General features: G+C 57.9%; 2 protein-coding genes and 1 non-coding gene across 7 annotated transcripts; all 3 read left to right on the forward strand.

Annotated features, from left to right (window-relative positions):
• The first annotated feature begins 119 nt into the window (after positions 1-119).
• ATN1 (atrophin 1) lies at positions 120-13,005 on the forward strand. 4 transcript variants are annotated; one of them, XM_070371831.1, is made up of 11 exons: positions 475-836; positions 4,353-4,549; positions 5,799-5,986; positions 6,238-6,375; positions 6,509-6,622; positions 7,319-9,312; positions 9,463-9,685; positions 10,057-10,753; positions 11,644-11,787; positions 12,091-12,271; positions 12,436-13,005. In XM_070371831.1, exons 3-11 carry the CDS (start codon positions 5,960-5,962, stop codon positions 12,467-12,469), a joined length of 3,552 nt encoding a protein of 1,183 aa, XP_070227932.1. In that variant the 5' UTR covers positions 475-836; positions 4,353-4,549; positions 5,799-5,959; the 3' UTR covers positions 12,470-13,005. The 4 variants fall into 4 exon arrangements, with proteins under 4 accessions (XP_070227933.1, XP_070227932.1, XP_070227931.1 ...); XM_070371832.1 differs by lacking the exons at positions 475-836; positions 4,353-4,549 and adding an exon at positions 120-431; XM_070371830.1 differs by lacking the exon at positions 4,353-4,549.
• A 674-nt stretch (positions 13,006-13,679) lies between these two features.
• On the forward strand, positions 13,680-15,694 carry C5H12orf57 (chromosome 5 C12orf57 homolog). Of its 2 annotated transcripts, XM_070371836.1 has the most exons (4): positions 13,690-13,805; positions 14,007-14,225; positions 14,507-14,683; positions 15,464-15,694. In XM_070371836.1, exons 2-4 carry the CDS (start codon positions 14,174-14,176, stop codon positions 15,613-15,615), a joined length of 381 nt encoding a protein of 126 aa, XP_070227937.1. In that variant the 5' UTR covers positions 13,690-13,805; positions 14,007-14,173; the 3' UTR covers positions 15,616-15,694. The 2 variants fall into 2 exon arrangements, with proteins under 2 accessions (XP_070227938.1, XP_070227937.1); XM_070371837.1 differs by lacking the exon at positions 14,007-14,225 and having other exon boundaries at positions 13,680-13,805.
• Positions 13,846-13,907, forward strand: LOC138988031 (U7 small nuclear RNA). The gene has a single exon (XR_011464375.1). It is a non-coding gene; the product is annotated as a U7 small nuclear RNA (small nuclear RNA).
• Positions 15,695-15,731: the final 37 nt, after the last annotated feature.

Below are 15,731 nucleotides of genomic sequence, written 5' to 3' on the forward strand. Positions count from 1 at the left end.
TCCGCCTCGGCGCACCCCTCCCCGCGCCCCGGGCCCCTCGGCCTCGGTCTCGGCCAGCTAGCGCGGCGCCTCCCCCTCTCCGGATCCCCTCCCCCCTCGCCGCTCGCCTCGCGCTCCCTCCCTCGCGGCTCCCTCCCGGCCCCTCTCTCCTCCGTTCCTCCGCGCTCCCTCCTTCTCCCTCTTCCTCCCTTCTCCCATCCCCCTCTCCCAAGCTCCCTCCCTTCGCCGTCCGCTTTCCTGTGCGAGTCGCCGGACGCGCCGCCCAGCCCGCCCGCCCGCAGCCCCGCATCGGGCAGGGGCCTGGGGCCGGGACCCGTTTCGGGGGTACCGGCGGCCTCGGGGAGGGGCCAAGAAGGGGCGAGGGAGACGACCGCCGGGCAGGGGCGGAGGCCGCGGGCGGAGGCCGCCTGAGGGGACCGGGGATAGCGGCGGTGAGGGCTGCGCCGGGCGGGCGCGGGGGGTGGGCGGGAGGCGGCGGGTCGCAGCCGCGCGGAGAGCCGGCCGGGCCGCGGGGGCGGACGGCGGCGCGGCGGGGGCGGGTGGCGCGGCCCGGGCGTTCCGGGTGGCCTGGGGAGGCGGCGGGCCTGGGGAGGGGCCGAGCGAGAGCAGGGATCGGGATTTGCTCCGGAGGCCGGCGCGCGACCGGGGCCAGGTGGAGTAAGAGGGGGGATGGGGGCCGCCCTCCGGGGGGGTCGGGGCCGCCGCCGCCGCCGTCGCGGCGGCGACTGAAGCCGGGAAGAGGAGAGGGGGGCGGGGGAGCGGCCGCCGCCGCCCCCCGGAGGCGCCGGAGCCCCGAATCCGCTCGGAGCCAGCCAGCCGTCCCGAGCTACAACCAGGTAAGCCCTGCTGCCGCCTGGGCCTCGGGCCCGCCGGGGTTCTGGTCCGCGGCTCCCCACCCCCACCCTTCCCAGTTCCCCCTCCCGCTGCCGCCGCCGCCGCCTCCATTTGTTATTTTTCCGATCTGGTCCCCCACTGCGGGCAATGCCCGGCTTGAGGCTGGGGGCTCAAGGGGTGGGGCCGGCCCCCGAGGAGGGAAGGGGGTCGGGGCACTTGGAGGATCTGGAAGGTAGGGGGAGGTGGGAGGGTCTCAGGAGGAGGGCCAATGGGGCAGGAGGGTAGGCAGGACCCCGAGACCCAAAGAGGAACGCCGAGGTTGGAGTTTGGCGGAGGAAAAACGGGGTGCCTGGTAGGGGGCTTTGGGCGAAGGTAAAAAGAAATGGAGAGATGGCAGCGAGGTGGAGCATGAGGACTCCAGGAGAAGCCCCGAAGGCCCAGAACCCGGGTGTCAGAGCCCGGGGTTCGGGGTGCCAGGTATAGAAGGGAGGTGGGAAATGGGGAAGGGGTGTGGTAGATAGATAGAAAGGGTTTGTAGCTGATTGAGGGAGGAGATTGGAACCTGGGGAAACCGGGACTCGCTCCGAGAGGGCCGCCTTTGAGAAGAAAAACCCGGCGTATTCTGGGGTAGAAGTGGGAAGGTGATGCCTTTGTGACTCAGTTTTCTTTCCCCAACTCCGGGTCACCTCTGACCCTGTTTTTCCAATTCCAGGCGTAGGTACTTCTTGGAGAGGGGCATGTGGGGCCCCAGCAGTGTGGTTCCTCCTGCAAGTGATGAGGAAGACAGGACCCCTGGAGGGAGACTTGGAGGGAAACGGTTTCTGGGAGGGTGGCTTGGAGTGAACTGGGCAATCTTACAGGCACTCCAAACAAGTTGTGACCCCCACCCCACAGATCCCCAGAGCACCCACTGCCCCTCTAGCTGTGGTTTCTTTAAGAGGGGGTGGATCTTGATTACTGTTTTGTGCTCAAAGATTTCCCTTTGTGCACGCACTTCTCTCTACTGGGGTAGGTACTCTAAGCTCCCTTCCCTGAGGGTGCCATAGGAGGACTGGAGTTGCTTTGGCAACTGGAAGGGGAGTGGCTGACAGATGGACCCCTGGGATGGACTCTTGAGGGGTAGGGTCTGCCATTTTGTTGCCATGGCAATGATCCAGTGGGATGTCCAAGAGATGGGGGCTCAGAATCTTGACGGGGGCCTCAGGTTTTTACTGTGTCCTTGGGACTCTTGGCTGAGTTCTGGAGGATGTTTCTGGTGCTGCTGGTGGAGAGGAGGTTCCTCGGGGCCTCCACCATCCTCCATCCAGGTGTCTTTGGGAACAAGTAGACATATTCCTTGCAGATCATGTGTGTTTGTTCAAGTCCTTCCTCTTAGGCATGGTGGGAGGATAGAAACGCTCTTGGTCCTAGTTATACCACCCTTGGCAGTTCGTTATTAGAGACTTAAAAAAAAATATTATTTATTTTTGGCTGCGCTGGGCCTTCTTTGTGGCGTGCGGGCTCTTTTTCCTGTACACGGGCTTTCTTGAGTTGCAGTGTGCCCGCTTCTCATTGCTGCTGGCTTCTCTTGTTGTGGAGCACAGGCTCTAGGGTGCTCAGGCTCAGTAGTTGTGGCATACGAAGCTTAGTTGCCCCATACGAAGTTTAGTTGCCCCGCAACATGTGGGATCTTAGTTCCCAGACCAGGGATCAAACCTGTGTCCTCTGCATTGGCAGGCAGATTCTTAACCACTGGACCACCAGGCAAGTCCCGGGACTTTTTGTATACAGTAGTCTTTTTGCTTCTTCGTGCAGGTTTTTCTCCCTTTTCTTAAACTTGAGTCTTCCTTCCCAGGTATTCCTTTTCCTCTTTCCCAGACTGTGTCCATAGTGACCCTTTCCCTCAGCCAGCCTTCGACCTTCTATTTCTCCCACCTTGTAAGCATGGCTAGGCCCTCCATGCCCGTCCCAGGTGAGAGTGGCCCAGGGGAGAGGGCTGTGGAACAGCTGGTGTGGTGGGCTTCAGGACTGGAGCCAGGAGACGTGGTTCCTGGTCTAGTCCTGGCTGCACCTCTGAGTAACTGTGACCTTGGGCAAGTCACTTCTCTTTCTTTGAGCCCTGGCCTCACTGACGAAGGGTCACAGATAAGATGGTATCTGAGGTCCCAGTGACAACTGTAGATCCTGAAGCTTAGGCCCTACCTTATTATCTGCTGGTCTGGGCTGCACTGTTATCTAGGACTGGTTTGTTAGTCTGGAAGTTCTGGAACGATGGTGGGGGCTGGGCCTGCGTTCCTGAAATTTACCCTGCAAGCCCATCCTAGAAAGCCTTGTGCCTCGAGTGTATTCCTTCTGACCTCTATTACATTTCTCCCTTAATTTCTTTTCCTGTTCTTACTTAGAGCTCTTTTTCCTTATTTTTCATATTTCCACCTCCCCAGTCTGGCCTTTATAATTTTACTTTTGCAGTAAGGTGCTGAAGGTGAAGGTGCTTAGTTTTTTGCAGACACACAGTAGGTGCTTTATAAATTGGAATTACAGTGACAGACTACTAGAGCAGGAAGGAAGGTAGTTAGCTCAGCTTGTAGGTGCTAAAACAGGCTCCCTGTTCAGGAATTTATGTATAACCTAACCCTATCTCCTCCTTTCTTCTGCCACTCCTCCTCCTCAGGGTCACCTACCCTTTTATGACTGCTTTTCTTCTTCAGAGCTACCCATTGCTAATTTTATCAGATAACTGATTAAAAGTTGAGCTGAGGGAGGGGCACACTGGGCTTGCTCTGTTCTTCAGGTACCTCCATTCCTGCCTTTCCCTGACTCACCTACAGTGAAGATGGTTCTGTGATAGGAAGACAAGTACCCTCCTTTATAGGGGCTGCCAAAAGACACACAAGTCACTATCATCTCTCTTGTGCTTTTGTTAAGGTTGTTTCCCCCTTTTGTTATGTTGGGTTTTGTTCTTTGGGTTTTGGTGGGGGTGGGTTGACAGTATTAGAAAATCAATTTACACAGCAGCTCAAAAATGTGGTAATAATTGTAGTGGAAGAGAAATGGCTGGGAGACTGGGCAGAGCATCAGTTGTAAGCTCAGACCTGGGCTCTGACCCAGCTATTTTGTGACTTTAAGTAGATTTTTAGTAAGTTTCCTGGAAAAGTTAGGCTCACCCCTCACTGCATGCCTCAGGAGGGTTCAGTGGAGGTGAGTGAGAAGGAATTACTCTGTATTCCTTGGGAAAATACACTATAGCATACAGTGTATTTTCCACTATACAGCATAGTGGAAATACTGTTTCCATAGCCAGGGCTTTCAGCTCAGAGTAGGTGGCTAAGCCTGCTCCGTTCCCACCGAGGCCAGCAGCACTTCATTCGAGAAGACCTGCTAAAGTCAGTGGGTTTAAAGGTCAGTAGTAAAAAGAGACCAGAAAACCCATATGTACTGGACATTGCGAGGGATATAGAAAGGAAGAAAACAGTAAGAAAATAGTATTTTTGGGGACTTCTCTGGTGGTCCAGTGGTTAAGAATTTGCCTGCCAATGCAGAGGACACAGGTTCAACCCCTGGTCTGGGAAGATCCCCCGTGCCATGGAGCAACTAGACCTGTGAACCACAACTGTTGAGCCTCTGCTCCACAACAAGAGAAGCCAATGCGACAAGAAGCCGGGGCACAACAGCCCTCCTGCAGCAACCAAAAATAACTAAAAAGAAGATAGTACTTTTGCTCTCAAAAGCTCTTATGGTAAGTAACATGGAGAGATGTGACACTTAGCAGGAAACACAAGTGTAAATGAAAATTGCTGACTGTGTAGATATGGATATATACGGAAACATATAGATGTATATAGATGGGCTATGAGGAGCTGGGAGCCCCTGTCTAAACCAGATGGGAGGGCAGGCTTACTTATGTATAAACTCAGAATGTTTGCTCAGTGATCTCCACTGATTTGGTTGGTAAAGTGAAAGCTCTGAGTTTTCCTCCAGGCTTAGGGGAACTAAGCACTGGAGCGGGGGCTTATGAGACTCAGAATTTAAGTTCAGCACTTTGGGGACACCTCAGTTTGGTCTTGGCATTGGTAGGGCTGCGCGCCTTTGCAGTGTTGAATGGGACATTGTTCTCCCACCTACTCTAATGTGAAGAAAGATTCTTTTCATATCTCAGAGACTGATCTAGGCCTTCTGAGAATTCTCCTCACCAACTTCTGATGAGAGTATAGCTAAATACTGAAAAAAGAGCATGCGCTTGGAAGTCAGGGGGATGGGGCTTGATTCTGGCACTGTCTCTAGTTCCTCACTGTGTACTCATCGCGTGAAGTTGGGCAAGTCACAATCACAATCTTTGATCCTCAGTCTCCTCACCTATATAATGGGAATAATGACTAAATCCTTTATAGGGTTGGGCTTCCCTGGTGGCTCAGCTGGTAAAGAATCCGCCTGCAATGTGGGAAACATGGGTTCGATCCCTGGATTGGGAAGATCCCCTGGAGAAGGGAATGGCTACCCACTCCAGCGTTCTGGCCTCGAAAATTCCCTGGACTGTATAGACCATGGGGTCGCAAAGAATCGGACACGACTGAATGAATTTCACTTTCAGGGATGGTTGTAAACATGAATGAAATTGGGCTTTATGTCAACTAAGGGCTTGGACATAAGGCACTCAATAAATCAGCTTATATTTCAGGTACATCTCTTTGTGCTCCTTTTGTAAGGTTTTGTGGAATTCCGTGTGCGCATGTATTTCCAAGGGGGAAGTAGTGTGATCTCCTGAATTGGGGTGCATAGAAACTTCTGTGCTTTCTGCCTTCCAGAGAGATGAAGGGGATGACATGGCCAGCAGAGGTTCCCTCACTTACAGACAGCTGGAGCGGCCCATGGGCAAGCCAGCAGTGTGTCATGGCTGGGCTGCCCACTCAGCCCCTTGACAAGTGCAGCAGTACCCCCTTCAGACTCTGTTCACCAGTTTGGAGACTCTGATGGTCTTTTTCCAACAGGCTTCACTGCAGACAGGCCCTGCAAGTTCCAGGTGCTGAAAACTCGGAGAGCCTGCTTCTTGCTTCCCAGGCCGTAGCTGGGGGGAACTTAGGGTGAAGCAGAGAAGTTTCTGTATCCAGCTGCCCGGGCAGAGGAGAATGGGGTCTCCACAGCCTGAAGAATGAAGACACGACAGAATAAAGACTCAGTGAGTAGGAGGAAAAATGAGAGACACAAGGCCACGGTCAGGGAAGATTCTGGCCTGTCCCCGTGCCCCGCTCACCCCAGCCACCCTCCTCGACTCTTTCCTCCCTCCTTTCTTCCTCCCCTGACAGCCGAGCCTGGCTTTGAACCCCATCCTTCCGCGACAGCCACTGGAGGAGAATAGAAAGAAGGCACAGGATGAAGTGAGGTGTAATGTAGAAAACCACATCATCTGCTCACTTCCTTCTCCTTCAGATGTCAATGAGGAGTGGACGGAAGAAAGAGGCCCCTGGGCCCCGGGAAGAGCTGAGACCGAGGGGCCGGGCCTCCCCTGGCGGGGTCAGCACGTCCAGCAGCGATGGCAAAGCCGAGAAGTCTAGGCAGACGGCCAAGGTATTCTGTCCCCACGTCCTGCCACAGGATGCCCGGGCACTGGGGCTGATGGTGTATGTGTGTGTTGGGGGGAGCTTCCTGTCTGGCCGAGGGCACCGGTGGAAGTACAAGATAGGAATTTTCTTTCTAACAGAAAGCCCGAGTAGAGGAAGCCTCCACCCCAAAGGTCAGCAAGCAGGGCCGGAGTGAAGAGATCTCAGAGAGCGAAAGTGAGGAGACCAATGCACCAAAAAAGACCAAAACTGAGGTGGGAGACCCATGTCGCCATCATGACCCATTTTCTTGACATTCTTTCACTCAAACTTTCTTTCACTCACAATTCTTACTTTAATTTTGTCTGCAATATTAGAGAATAGTCTTATCCGAGTGCTTATGGAAGTGGTCTGTCTGGATGTGTCAGATCTTTAGGGCTCTGGTCAGAGTGTCAGGTGACCAGGCAGTGCCAAAGAGGAATGGGTAGAGCACGGGGGATTCTAGCCTCTCCCTTTCTAGGGCCTGGTTTTCAGGCAGGGTCTGGGGAGGAGATCCAGGGTGAGAAGTCTCAGTAGGAGGAACGAGTAAGTAGAGCATGCAGAAGCAGTCTTTTTAAGAACCAGTGGTTTCTGGGATGTTTAATTAGAAGGGTAGATGAGAGGATGGCAGATGGGCTGGTGGAATATAAGGATTTGGGTTCAGCTGTGGAATGGGAGGAGATGCTAGAGATGGATGTCTGAGGAAGGAACTGGTTTGCCCTGCGGGAACTCGAATGCCTGCTAGGGAGCAGCGGAGAGACTGTGAGAGTGGAGGATCCCCAGAAGGCCAGGCGGTGGGCTTGAGCAAAAGCACTCTTCCTGTTGTGGTGCAGCGGTGTGCTGTGGATGGGAAATCATTCTGTGCCAGCGAGGCCCCAAATCCAGGGGAGGCAGGAAAAGCAAAGGCCACCACGGCTCTCCCTCTTGTGCAGCAGGAGCTGCCCCGGCCCCAGTCTCCCTCCGATCTGGACAGTCTGGATGGGCGGAGCCTCAATGACGATGGCAGCAGTGACCCCAGGGACATCGACCAGGACAACCGGAGCACGTCTCCTAGCATCTACAGCCCTGGAAGCGTGGAGAATGACTCCGACTCGTCTTCTGGCCTGTCCCAGGGCCCAGCCCGCCCCTATCACCCACCTCCACTCTTCCCTCCCTCCCCTCCACCACCTGACAGCACCCCCCGACAGCCAGAGCCTGGCTTTGAACCCCACCCTTCTGTGACACCCACCGGATATCATGCTCCCATGGAGCCCCCCACATCTCGGATGTTCCAGGCTCCTCCAGGGGCTCCTCCCCCTCATCCACAGCTCTACCCTGGGGGCTCTGGTGGGGGAGTTTTGTCTGGACCCCCACTGGGTCCCAAGGGGAGTGGGGCTGCCTCTTCAGTGGGGGCCCCTAGTGGGGGTAAGCAGCACCCCCCACCCACCACCCCCATTTCAATATCAAGCTCTGGGGCTGGTGGTGCTCCCCCAACGAAGCCACCTAACACTCCAGTCGGTGGTGGAAGCCTACCGTCTGCGCCACCACCAGCCTCCTTCCCCCACGTGACACCAAACCTGCCTCCCCCACCTGCTCTGCGACCCCTTAACAATGCATCGGCCTCTCCTCCTGGCCTGGGGGCCCAGCCACTACCTGGGCATCTCCCTTCCCCCCATGCCATGGGGCAGAGCATGGGTGGACTTCCTCCTGGCCCGGAGAAGGGGCCCACTCTGGCTCCTTCACCCCATCCTCTGCCCCCTGCGTCCTCTTCAGCCCCTGCCCCCCCAATGAGGTATCCTTACTCATCCTCTACTAGCAGCTCTGCAGCAGCCGCCTCTTCCAATTCTTCTGCCTCTGCCTCTGCCTCCCAGTACCCCGCTTCCCAGGCACTGCCCAGTTATCCCCACTCCTTCCCTCCCCCGACCAGTCTCTCTGTCTCCAATCAGCCCCCCAAGTATACGCAGCCTTCTCTTCCATCCCAGGCTGTGTGGAGCCAGGGTCCCCCTCCACCTCCTCCCTATGGCCGCCTCTTAGCCAACAGCAGTGCCCACCCAGGTCCCTTCCCTCCTTCAGCTGGAGGCCAGTCCACAGCCCACCCATCAGCCCCAACACATCACCACCACCACCAGCAACAGCAGCAGCAGCAGCAACCACCACCACCACATCATGGGGGCTCTGGGCCCCCTCCCCCTGGAGCATATCCTCACCCCCTGGAGAGCGGTGGTTCCCACCATGCACACCCCTATGCCATGTCTCCCTCCCTGGGGTCTCTGAGACCCTATCCACCAGGGCCAGCACACCTGCCCCCACCTCACAGCCAGGTGTCCTACAGCCAAGCAGGTCCTAATGGACCCCCAACCTCCTCTTCTTCCAATTCCTCTTCCTCCTCTCAAGGGTCCTACCCGGGTTCACACCCCTCTCCTTCCCAGGGCCCCTCAGGGGCGCCCTACCCCTTTCCACCGGTGCCTCCGGTCACCACTTCCTCGGCCACACTTTCCACGGTCATTGCCACAGTGGCTTCCTCGCCAGCAGGCTACAAGACAGCCTCCCCACCTGGGCCCCCGCCGTATGGCAAGCGAGCCCCGTCCCCAGGGGCCTACAAGACAGCCACTCCACCTGGATACAAGCCGGGGTCGCCGCCCTCCTTCCGAACGGGGACCCCACCGGGCTACCGAGGCGCCTCGCCGCCCGCAGGCCCAGGGACCTTCAAGCCGGGGTCGCCCACCGTGGGGCCAGGGCCGCTGCCGCCTGCGGGGCCCTCCGGCCTGTCGTCCCTGCCCGCACCGCCTGCGGCCCCTGCCTCTGGGCCGCCCCTGAGTGCCACGCAGATCAAACAGGAGCCGGCGGAGGAATATGAGACCCCCGAGAGCCCGGTGCCCCCGGCCCGCAGCCCCTCGCCCCCTCCCAAGGTGGTAGATGTGCCCAGCCACGCCAGCCAGTCGGCCAGGTGAGTGCCGGGGCGGGGGTTGGGGGTGGCGAGCGCGGGATGGGTCCCCCGTTCGTGTGATGCTTATCAAAGTACTCCAGGCCCTGCTCTCGGCCGCCAGTGGGGGTGCTGCTCGCAGGGCTGAGCGCGCGCTACCTCGGCGCCCGGCAGGTTCAACAAACACCTGGACCGCGGCTTTAACTCGTGCGCGCGCAGCGATCTGTACTTCGTACCGCTGGAGGGGTCCAAGCTGGCCAAGAAACGGGCCGACCTGGTAGAGAAGGTGCGGCGCGAGGCCGAACAGCGCGCGCGCGAAGAAAAGGAGCGCGAGCGCGAGCGAGAGCGCGAGAAGGAACGCGAGCGCGAGAAGGAGCGCGAGCTGGAACGCAGCGTGGTGAGTGCGTCACTGTGCGCGCCTCCCGCCTCGGGGCCGCCCTCTACGCGACTCAGAGAGTTTCAAGGGGGTGGGGCCATGCGCCACCTGTCGGACAGGAGGAGCCATGGCAACCCAGGAAATGGAGACCAGAGGATTCCAGCGGCAGGAATTGCATCCCTGGGCTGAAGAAAAGAAAGGCAAGCTCAGGTCAGAGTACCCGTGGATCGTAGGAAGAGCATCTCTCCTCCGCAGGAAGAGAAGGGTCTGGGAAATCCCTGGTAGGCCGAGTTACAGTAAGCTGAGGCTTTAGGCATTCAGGTGCTGAGACAAATTAGCAGCTGAGGACCCGGACCTGCTTTGTTGACCCCGCGTCTCCCTGTGTCCCACAGAAGTTGGCTCAGGAGGGCCGTGCTCCAGTGGAGTGTCCATCTCTCGGCCCAGTGCCCCATCGCCCTCCGTTTGAGCCGGGCAGTGCTGTGGCTACAGTGCCCCCTTACCTGGGCCCCGACACTCCAGCCCTACGCACCCTCAGTGAATACGCCCGGCCCCACGTGATGTCTCCTGGCAATCGCAACCATCCGTTCTACGTGCCCCTGGGGGCAGTGGACCCGGGGCTCCTGGGTTACAATGTCCCGGCCTTGTACAGCAGTGACCCAGCAGCCCGGGAGAGGGAGCGGGAAGCCCGTGAACGAGACCTGCGTGACCGCCTCAAGCCTGGCTTTGAGGTGAAGCCCAGCGAGCTGGAACCCCTACATGGGGTCCCTGGGCCAGGCCTGGATCCCTTCCCCCGACACGGGGGCCTGGCTTTGCAGCCTGGCCCCCCGGGCTTGCACCCTTTCCCCTTCCATCCGAGCCTGGGGCCCCTGGAGAGAGAACGTCTAGCTCTGGCAGCTGGGCCCGCCCTGCGGCCTGACATGTCCTACGCGGAGCGTCTGGCAGCTGAGAGGCAGCATGCAGAAAGGGTGGCCGCCCTGGGCAATGACCCACTGGCGCGGCTGCAGATGCTCAACGTGACCCCCCATCACCACCAGCACTCCCACATCCATTCTCACCTGCACCTCCACCAGCAGGATGCCATCCACGCAGGTGAGACTCCCTTGTCCTTGGCCAGGCCCTTTGAGATCACCTTGCACCCTGGCAGGTCATTGGGCGCTTCTGTTGCTCAGGCCTGGACTTCCCACCACGTCTGGCCTAAGCCGCTCTCCTGAGATTGCTGCCCTGGTCTTTGCCTCCCCAGCCTGTCTCCTCTTACCCCAGCCCTACTGCAGAGACCCTGCCCCACACCTCAGCCCCATTCAGGTCTGGCGTCTCCCCCCACACCCCATGGTAGAAGCCAGAGGTGGAAACCTTTAAAGGAGTGCGACCTTCCTCCCCTCACAGCCTCTGTCCCTGAGCCCTTCTCATAACTATTTCCTTGCTTCTCTGGGTTCAGCTCTATTGTTTCTTGCCATTTTCTCCATCCAGGCAGAGGTGTTTCATGTTCCTCTCCGAATCTACAGATCTGTGACCTAGAAAGCCCTGTGGCTCAGGTTGTGGGATCACAAGTGACAATGAGCTTTACCCACAATGAGTCTTTCTACCATTTTTCTAATTGTCAGAACACTGCCCCCATCTAGCCTTACAATCACATTCATTCCAGGCTCCTTGTGCTGTCTTTTAAGTTCCTCTCTGTCTCATTTCCTAAACTTCCTTTTCTCTTCCATCTCCTCTTGGTAGTCCACTCCCTATTCCTCAGGTCCCTCTGAGAACTGGAATCTCCTGTCCTCTGCCATCCGTCCGTCTGTCCCTCCTGCAGTAGGGTCTTCCCCTGTCCATCTCCCAGACCCCTAGCCCCTCCATTGTGCCTTTTTTGCTTCACTGGATCACCCTGTGTTTGATCGTCCACCTCTCTTCCCAGGCATGGAGCCCTTCACCCAAATGCATGGTTTTCCCCAAACCTGCCTTCTGTTGACACCTTCCTCTTCTCTACCCTCCAGCCTCTGCCTCGGTGCACCCTCTCATTGATCCCCTGGCCTCAGGGTCTCACCTTACCCGGATCCCCTACCCAGCTGGGACCCTCCCCAACCCCCTTCTTCCTCACCCTCTGCACGAGAACGAAGTTCTTCGTCACCAGCTCTTTGGTAAGGATGGAGGTTGGGGGTGGGAACAGTCTCTCGAAAGAATAGAGGAAGTTAGGTGCTGGAATCAGTCTGATTGGGCTTGGGGAGAGATGAGGAGGTGGCGGGAGGAACTGGGAATGGAAACTGGACGGCGGAGGCCCTGGCTGAGAGGCACAGATGTTAGGGTCAGGCTCAGAGGCACCTTTGGCAGCTTGCAGGACCGGCTGTCACCTAAGTTGATTAGTTGCGGTTCTTCTGTATGTACAGTGTCTGGCCACCTGAGTACCTCATCAGTCATGTGGCCCCTGCCCTTCCTGCCCACAGCTGCTCCATACCGGGACCTGCCAGCCTCCCTCTCTGCCCCGATGTCGGCAGCTCACCAGCTGCAGGCCATGCACGCACAGTCAGCTGAGTTGCAGCGCTTGGCGCTGGAGCAGCAGCAGTGGCTGCACGCCCATCACCCGCTGCACAGTGTGCCGCTGCCCGCCCAGGAGGACTACTACAGGTACCACAGGGTGCCGGGGACCCGGCGGAGGGGATGCACCCCAGCCTGCCAGGGGTGGGTGTGGCCCCCGCGGGAGGGGACCCATCCTCAGTGAGCGGGGCCGGGTCAGGACGGACCTCAGTCTTTTTCCCCCCCACCCCCTACTCTGCCCGCTCTCCCCCCAGTCATCTGAAGAAGGAAAGCGACAAGCCGCTGTAGGACCTGCGATCGAGAGAGCACCATGCCCCTGCCTCTGGACCAAGGAGGCCTCTCTCCCCGCCTGCCACTCAGAGCCTCCGGGGTGCGGCTCAGGCCCCGGGCCTCGGGCTTCTGGGCAGGAGGGAGGAAGGGACAGATGCAAGGCCGAGGCTCCTGTGGTGTGCGGAGGCGGGGAGGGGGTGGGTGGGGGGCAGAAAGCGCACAGTATCTTGGACCGGGTCCCTCTCCCTTGGCCCCCGACTTTCTTCCTCCCCTACGTCCAGCCCCCCGCCCCCACCCGTGGCCGCTGCCCGCCCCCCACCCCTGGTGTGATTATTTCATCTGTTAGCTGTGGCTGTTTTGCGTAGCATCGTGTGCCGCCCCTGCCCATCCCCAGCCGCCCCCCCGCCCCGCCCCGTGTGCGCCCCCTCACTGCGATGTATGACCCTTGCCCCTCCCCCACATTAATAATTTATATATATAAATATCTATATGACGCTCTTTAAAGAACATCCCAAACGAAACCAACCAAACAAAAACATCCTCACGACTCCCCAGGAAGATGTCTGTGGCTGTTTCTTTGTGGGCTGTGGGGCGTGGGTGGGGGTGTGGGTCTCCGCGCAGTGACACCTTGAGAGAAAGCCGTGCGACCTCCCAGAGACCAGCCCGGAAGTGGGTAGGGACCCTGGCGAGTTGGAGAGGGGACTCAAAAAGAACCCGGGGTCCTGGAGCCCTGGCTCCGCCATAAGGGGGTGCCGGGGCAAGTCCCGACCCTTTTTCCCAAGGCTGGGCAGTCAGAATGCTGGCGGCCCAGGACAGCTCTAGGGAACTACGCAGACTCGGGAGGCGTTTCTGCCACTGGTCCCACAGCTAGGAGCCTCCGGGGACCCGAATCCTTTCGGTTGAGTAGCTAGAAATGGTGATACAGCGGAGGTGCAGGGGGCGTGGCTGCAATAAGTTTAGAACCCAGGTGTCTTAACCACCCTAAGGTTGCGGGGAGAGGGAGTGGGGGGGACAATTTCAAACGCCCAGAAGGGAAGGGAAATTAGAGGGCGTCACCTCACACCTCGACGCAAGACCATTTTAGGAAAGCGCAGGAGCCGCCGAGCTCTTGCTGCGAAGCCTTGTCTGCGTTCTTAAAAACTAAAGGGGGCGTGACTGGCTTCCTTATCAGCCAATCGGCATCGGGTCATTTGCATAGGCCCCCATCCACCGTTCGTAAACTCTAGCCGCGAAGGATTTAAGAGAGTTCCTTAGAACACGGTCTTCCCCTCCGAAAGTCGCAGTCTGCCTCGTTACCTGTAGAGCAATAGGAGCTAGGAACCGGCCGTCGGGGCTCACCCTCACTGACAGCAGGGTTGGTGACTATGCCGTGCGATCTCCGGGTGCTACGCCTGCAGTGTTACAGCTCTTTTAGAATTTGTCTAGCAGGCTTTCCGGTTTGCACCGGAAAGCCCCTCCCACACAAGTGTTTATGAACAATAGAATAATATTTGGGTGGGAAACTTGTTTTTGTTTGATACGGGTTTTTTTTTTTTTTTTTGGTCTACGTGTTTAGTCCGTTCTTGGCGGAGGAGACCCGGGAGGTTGGGATTCTTGTCTGGAAATTTCCGGCTCTGTCTGATGTAGTTTCCCGTTCGTCTCCCTCCTTCGCTGCGAGGGCCGCGCTAGGAGCTGGTTCGTTTCTTGCCAGCTCGTCGTTGCTGCACGTGCATCTTTTGTCCCATGGCGTCCGCCTCGGCTCAGTCCGCGGCCCTGAGCGCCGAGCAGGCCAAGGGTGAGAAGCCTCCCATTTGCCGGGTGGGCTCCTTTCTCGAGAAGGGCGCTGGGCGAGAGGTGTGACTGCATTCGCTGGGAAGTGGGGGGCGCGCGGGGACCATCCTCTTTTTAGAGGGGCCTCTTTGCCCTCAGCGAGGAATTCGGGGGCCGAATTTATCGGGTTATTACGGCTTCAGTTCACTAATCCGCTGCCCTTTTCCTTGCGCTGTCGCTCGCGTCGGCCGGACTCGGATTCCCACTCGCGGCGGCGACTCCTCCCTGGGCTGCATCCGTGCACAGTGGTCCTGGCCGAGGTGATCCAGGCGTTCTCGGCGCCGGAGAATGCCGTTCGCATGGACGAGGCTCGGGACAACGCGTGTAACGACATGGGCAAAATGCTGCAATTCGTGCTGCCCGTGGCCACGCAGATTCAGCAGGAGGTTATTAAAGCCTACGGCTTCAGCTGCGATGGGGAAGGTGGGTCGGACGGGGGTCGGCGGTGAACTGGGTCGAGGAGAGGACGATGGATCTGTTGGGTCCCTGAGCCGTCGTCCCCTTTCTCGCCACACGGCGGCAGCCACAGTCTAACAGTGTTGGCGCTCAGAGCCCAGGGTCTGCTGTGAACTTGAGCCGAGAGGTTAAGTGCATGTTGTCGTTACCATTAATTATACTGTTATTCCGTTTTAAAACGAGAAATCAGGCTCTGCTAGTAAACCAGTGCTGGAGGCCACAGGAGAACTTCCTATGAGCCCCATTTTGATGGCTTTTAGTGAGATGTCTATATGACCACACACTTATGCAGCCCCCGCCCCAAAGTGTTTCAGCTAATCTGAGGGCTGGCTAATCTGAGGGTTCAGTTTCTTGGGTGAGATCACCGAGTTCTCCAAGAATGTTTATCGATTCCGCCCAGCTGGCCCATGATCCTCCTGTGTCCTGGTTATAGACCGGCGATCTCGTTCTGGTGGGTATGCATCCTTTGGGCTCTTGTGACTAAACTGCTAAAATGGTTAATCTGATCCTGGGAAGCACACTGCTCTGGGATGTATTCATTCACTGCATCCCATCCGGTCGTGCCTGGTGTAGACCAGGAAATAGTTTATCCGGACCACGCAGGGCATTGCCTGGGTCTTGTTTTGAAGACAGCTACCTGGCCAGAGGGGAAGCAGCCATCCACTCCAGCTCAAGCTGCTCCCTCCTGCCATCTTGGGCACATCCGTCCCTTGTGGATGTGGACTGATGCTTCGTTCCCCTTTGCAGGTGTTCTTAAGTTTGCCCGCCTTGTTAAGTCTTACGAAGCACAGGATCCCGAGATTGCCAGCCTGTCGGGGAAGCTGAAGGCTCTGTTCCTGCCTCCCATGACCCTGCCGCCCCACGGGCCTGCTTCGGGTGGCAGCGTGGCCGCCTCCTGAGGGCTGGCCCTCCCATAACACTGCTGGGGAAGGGAAGACCTAATTGTACCGCAGTATAATAAATGTGCCTGTGACTTAGTGTTGATGTCTGTTTTTTGTGACCCTGACAACCTCTA

This window comes from Bos mutus, chromosome 5 (assembly GCF_027580195.1).
Source record: "Bos mutus isolate GX-2022 chromosome 5, NWIPB_WYAK_1.1, whole genome shotgun sequence".
In the NCBI taxonomy this organism is placed as follows: domain Eukaryota; kingdom Metazoa; phylum Chordata; class Mammalia; order Artiodactyla; family Bovidae; genus Bos; species Bos mutus.

Excerpts from the sequence above, each read along its gene's own strand:
- ATN1 (XM_070371832.1), top strand. The coding sequence starts at position 5,960 with ATGAAGACACGACAGAATAAAGACTCA. Across the intron at positions 5,987-6,237 it reads CACGACAGAATAAAGACTCA|ATGTCAATGAGGAGTGGACG; the intron begins GTGAGTAGGAGG and ends CTTCTCCTTCAG. Across the intron at positions 6,376-6,508 it reads AGTCTAGGCAGACGGCCAAG|AAAGCCCGAGTAGAGGAAGC; the intron begins GTATTCTGTCCC and ends TCTTTCTAACAG.
- C5H12orf57 (XM_070371836.1), top strand. The coding sequence starts at position 14,174 with ATGGCGTCCGCCTCGGCTCAGTCCGCGGCCCTGAGCGCCGAGCAGGCC. Across the intron at positions 14,226-14,506 it reads GAGCGCCGAGCAGGCCAAGG|TGGTCCTGGCCGAGGTGATC; the intron begins GTGAGAAGCCTC and ends ATCCGTGCACAG. Across the intron at positions 14,684-15,463 it reads CTTCAGCTGCGATGGGGAAG|GTGTTCTTAAGTTTGCCCGC; the intron begins GTGGGTCGGACG and ends TCCCCTTTGCAG.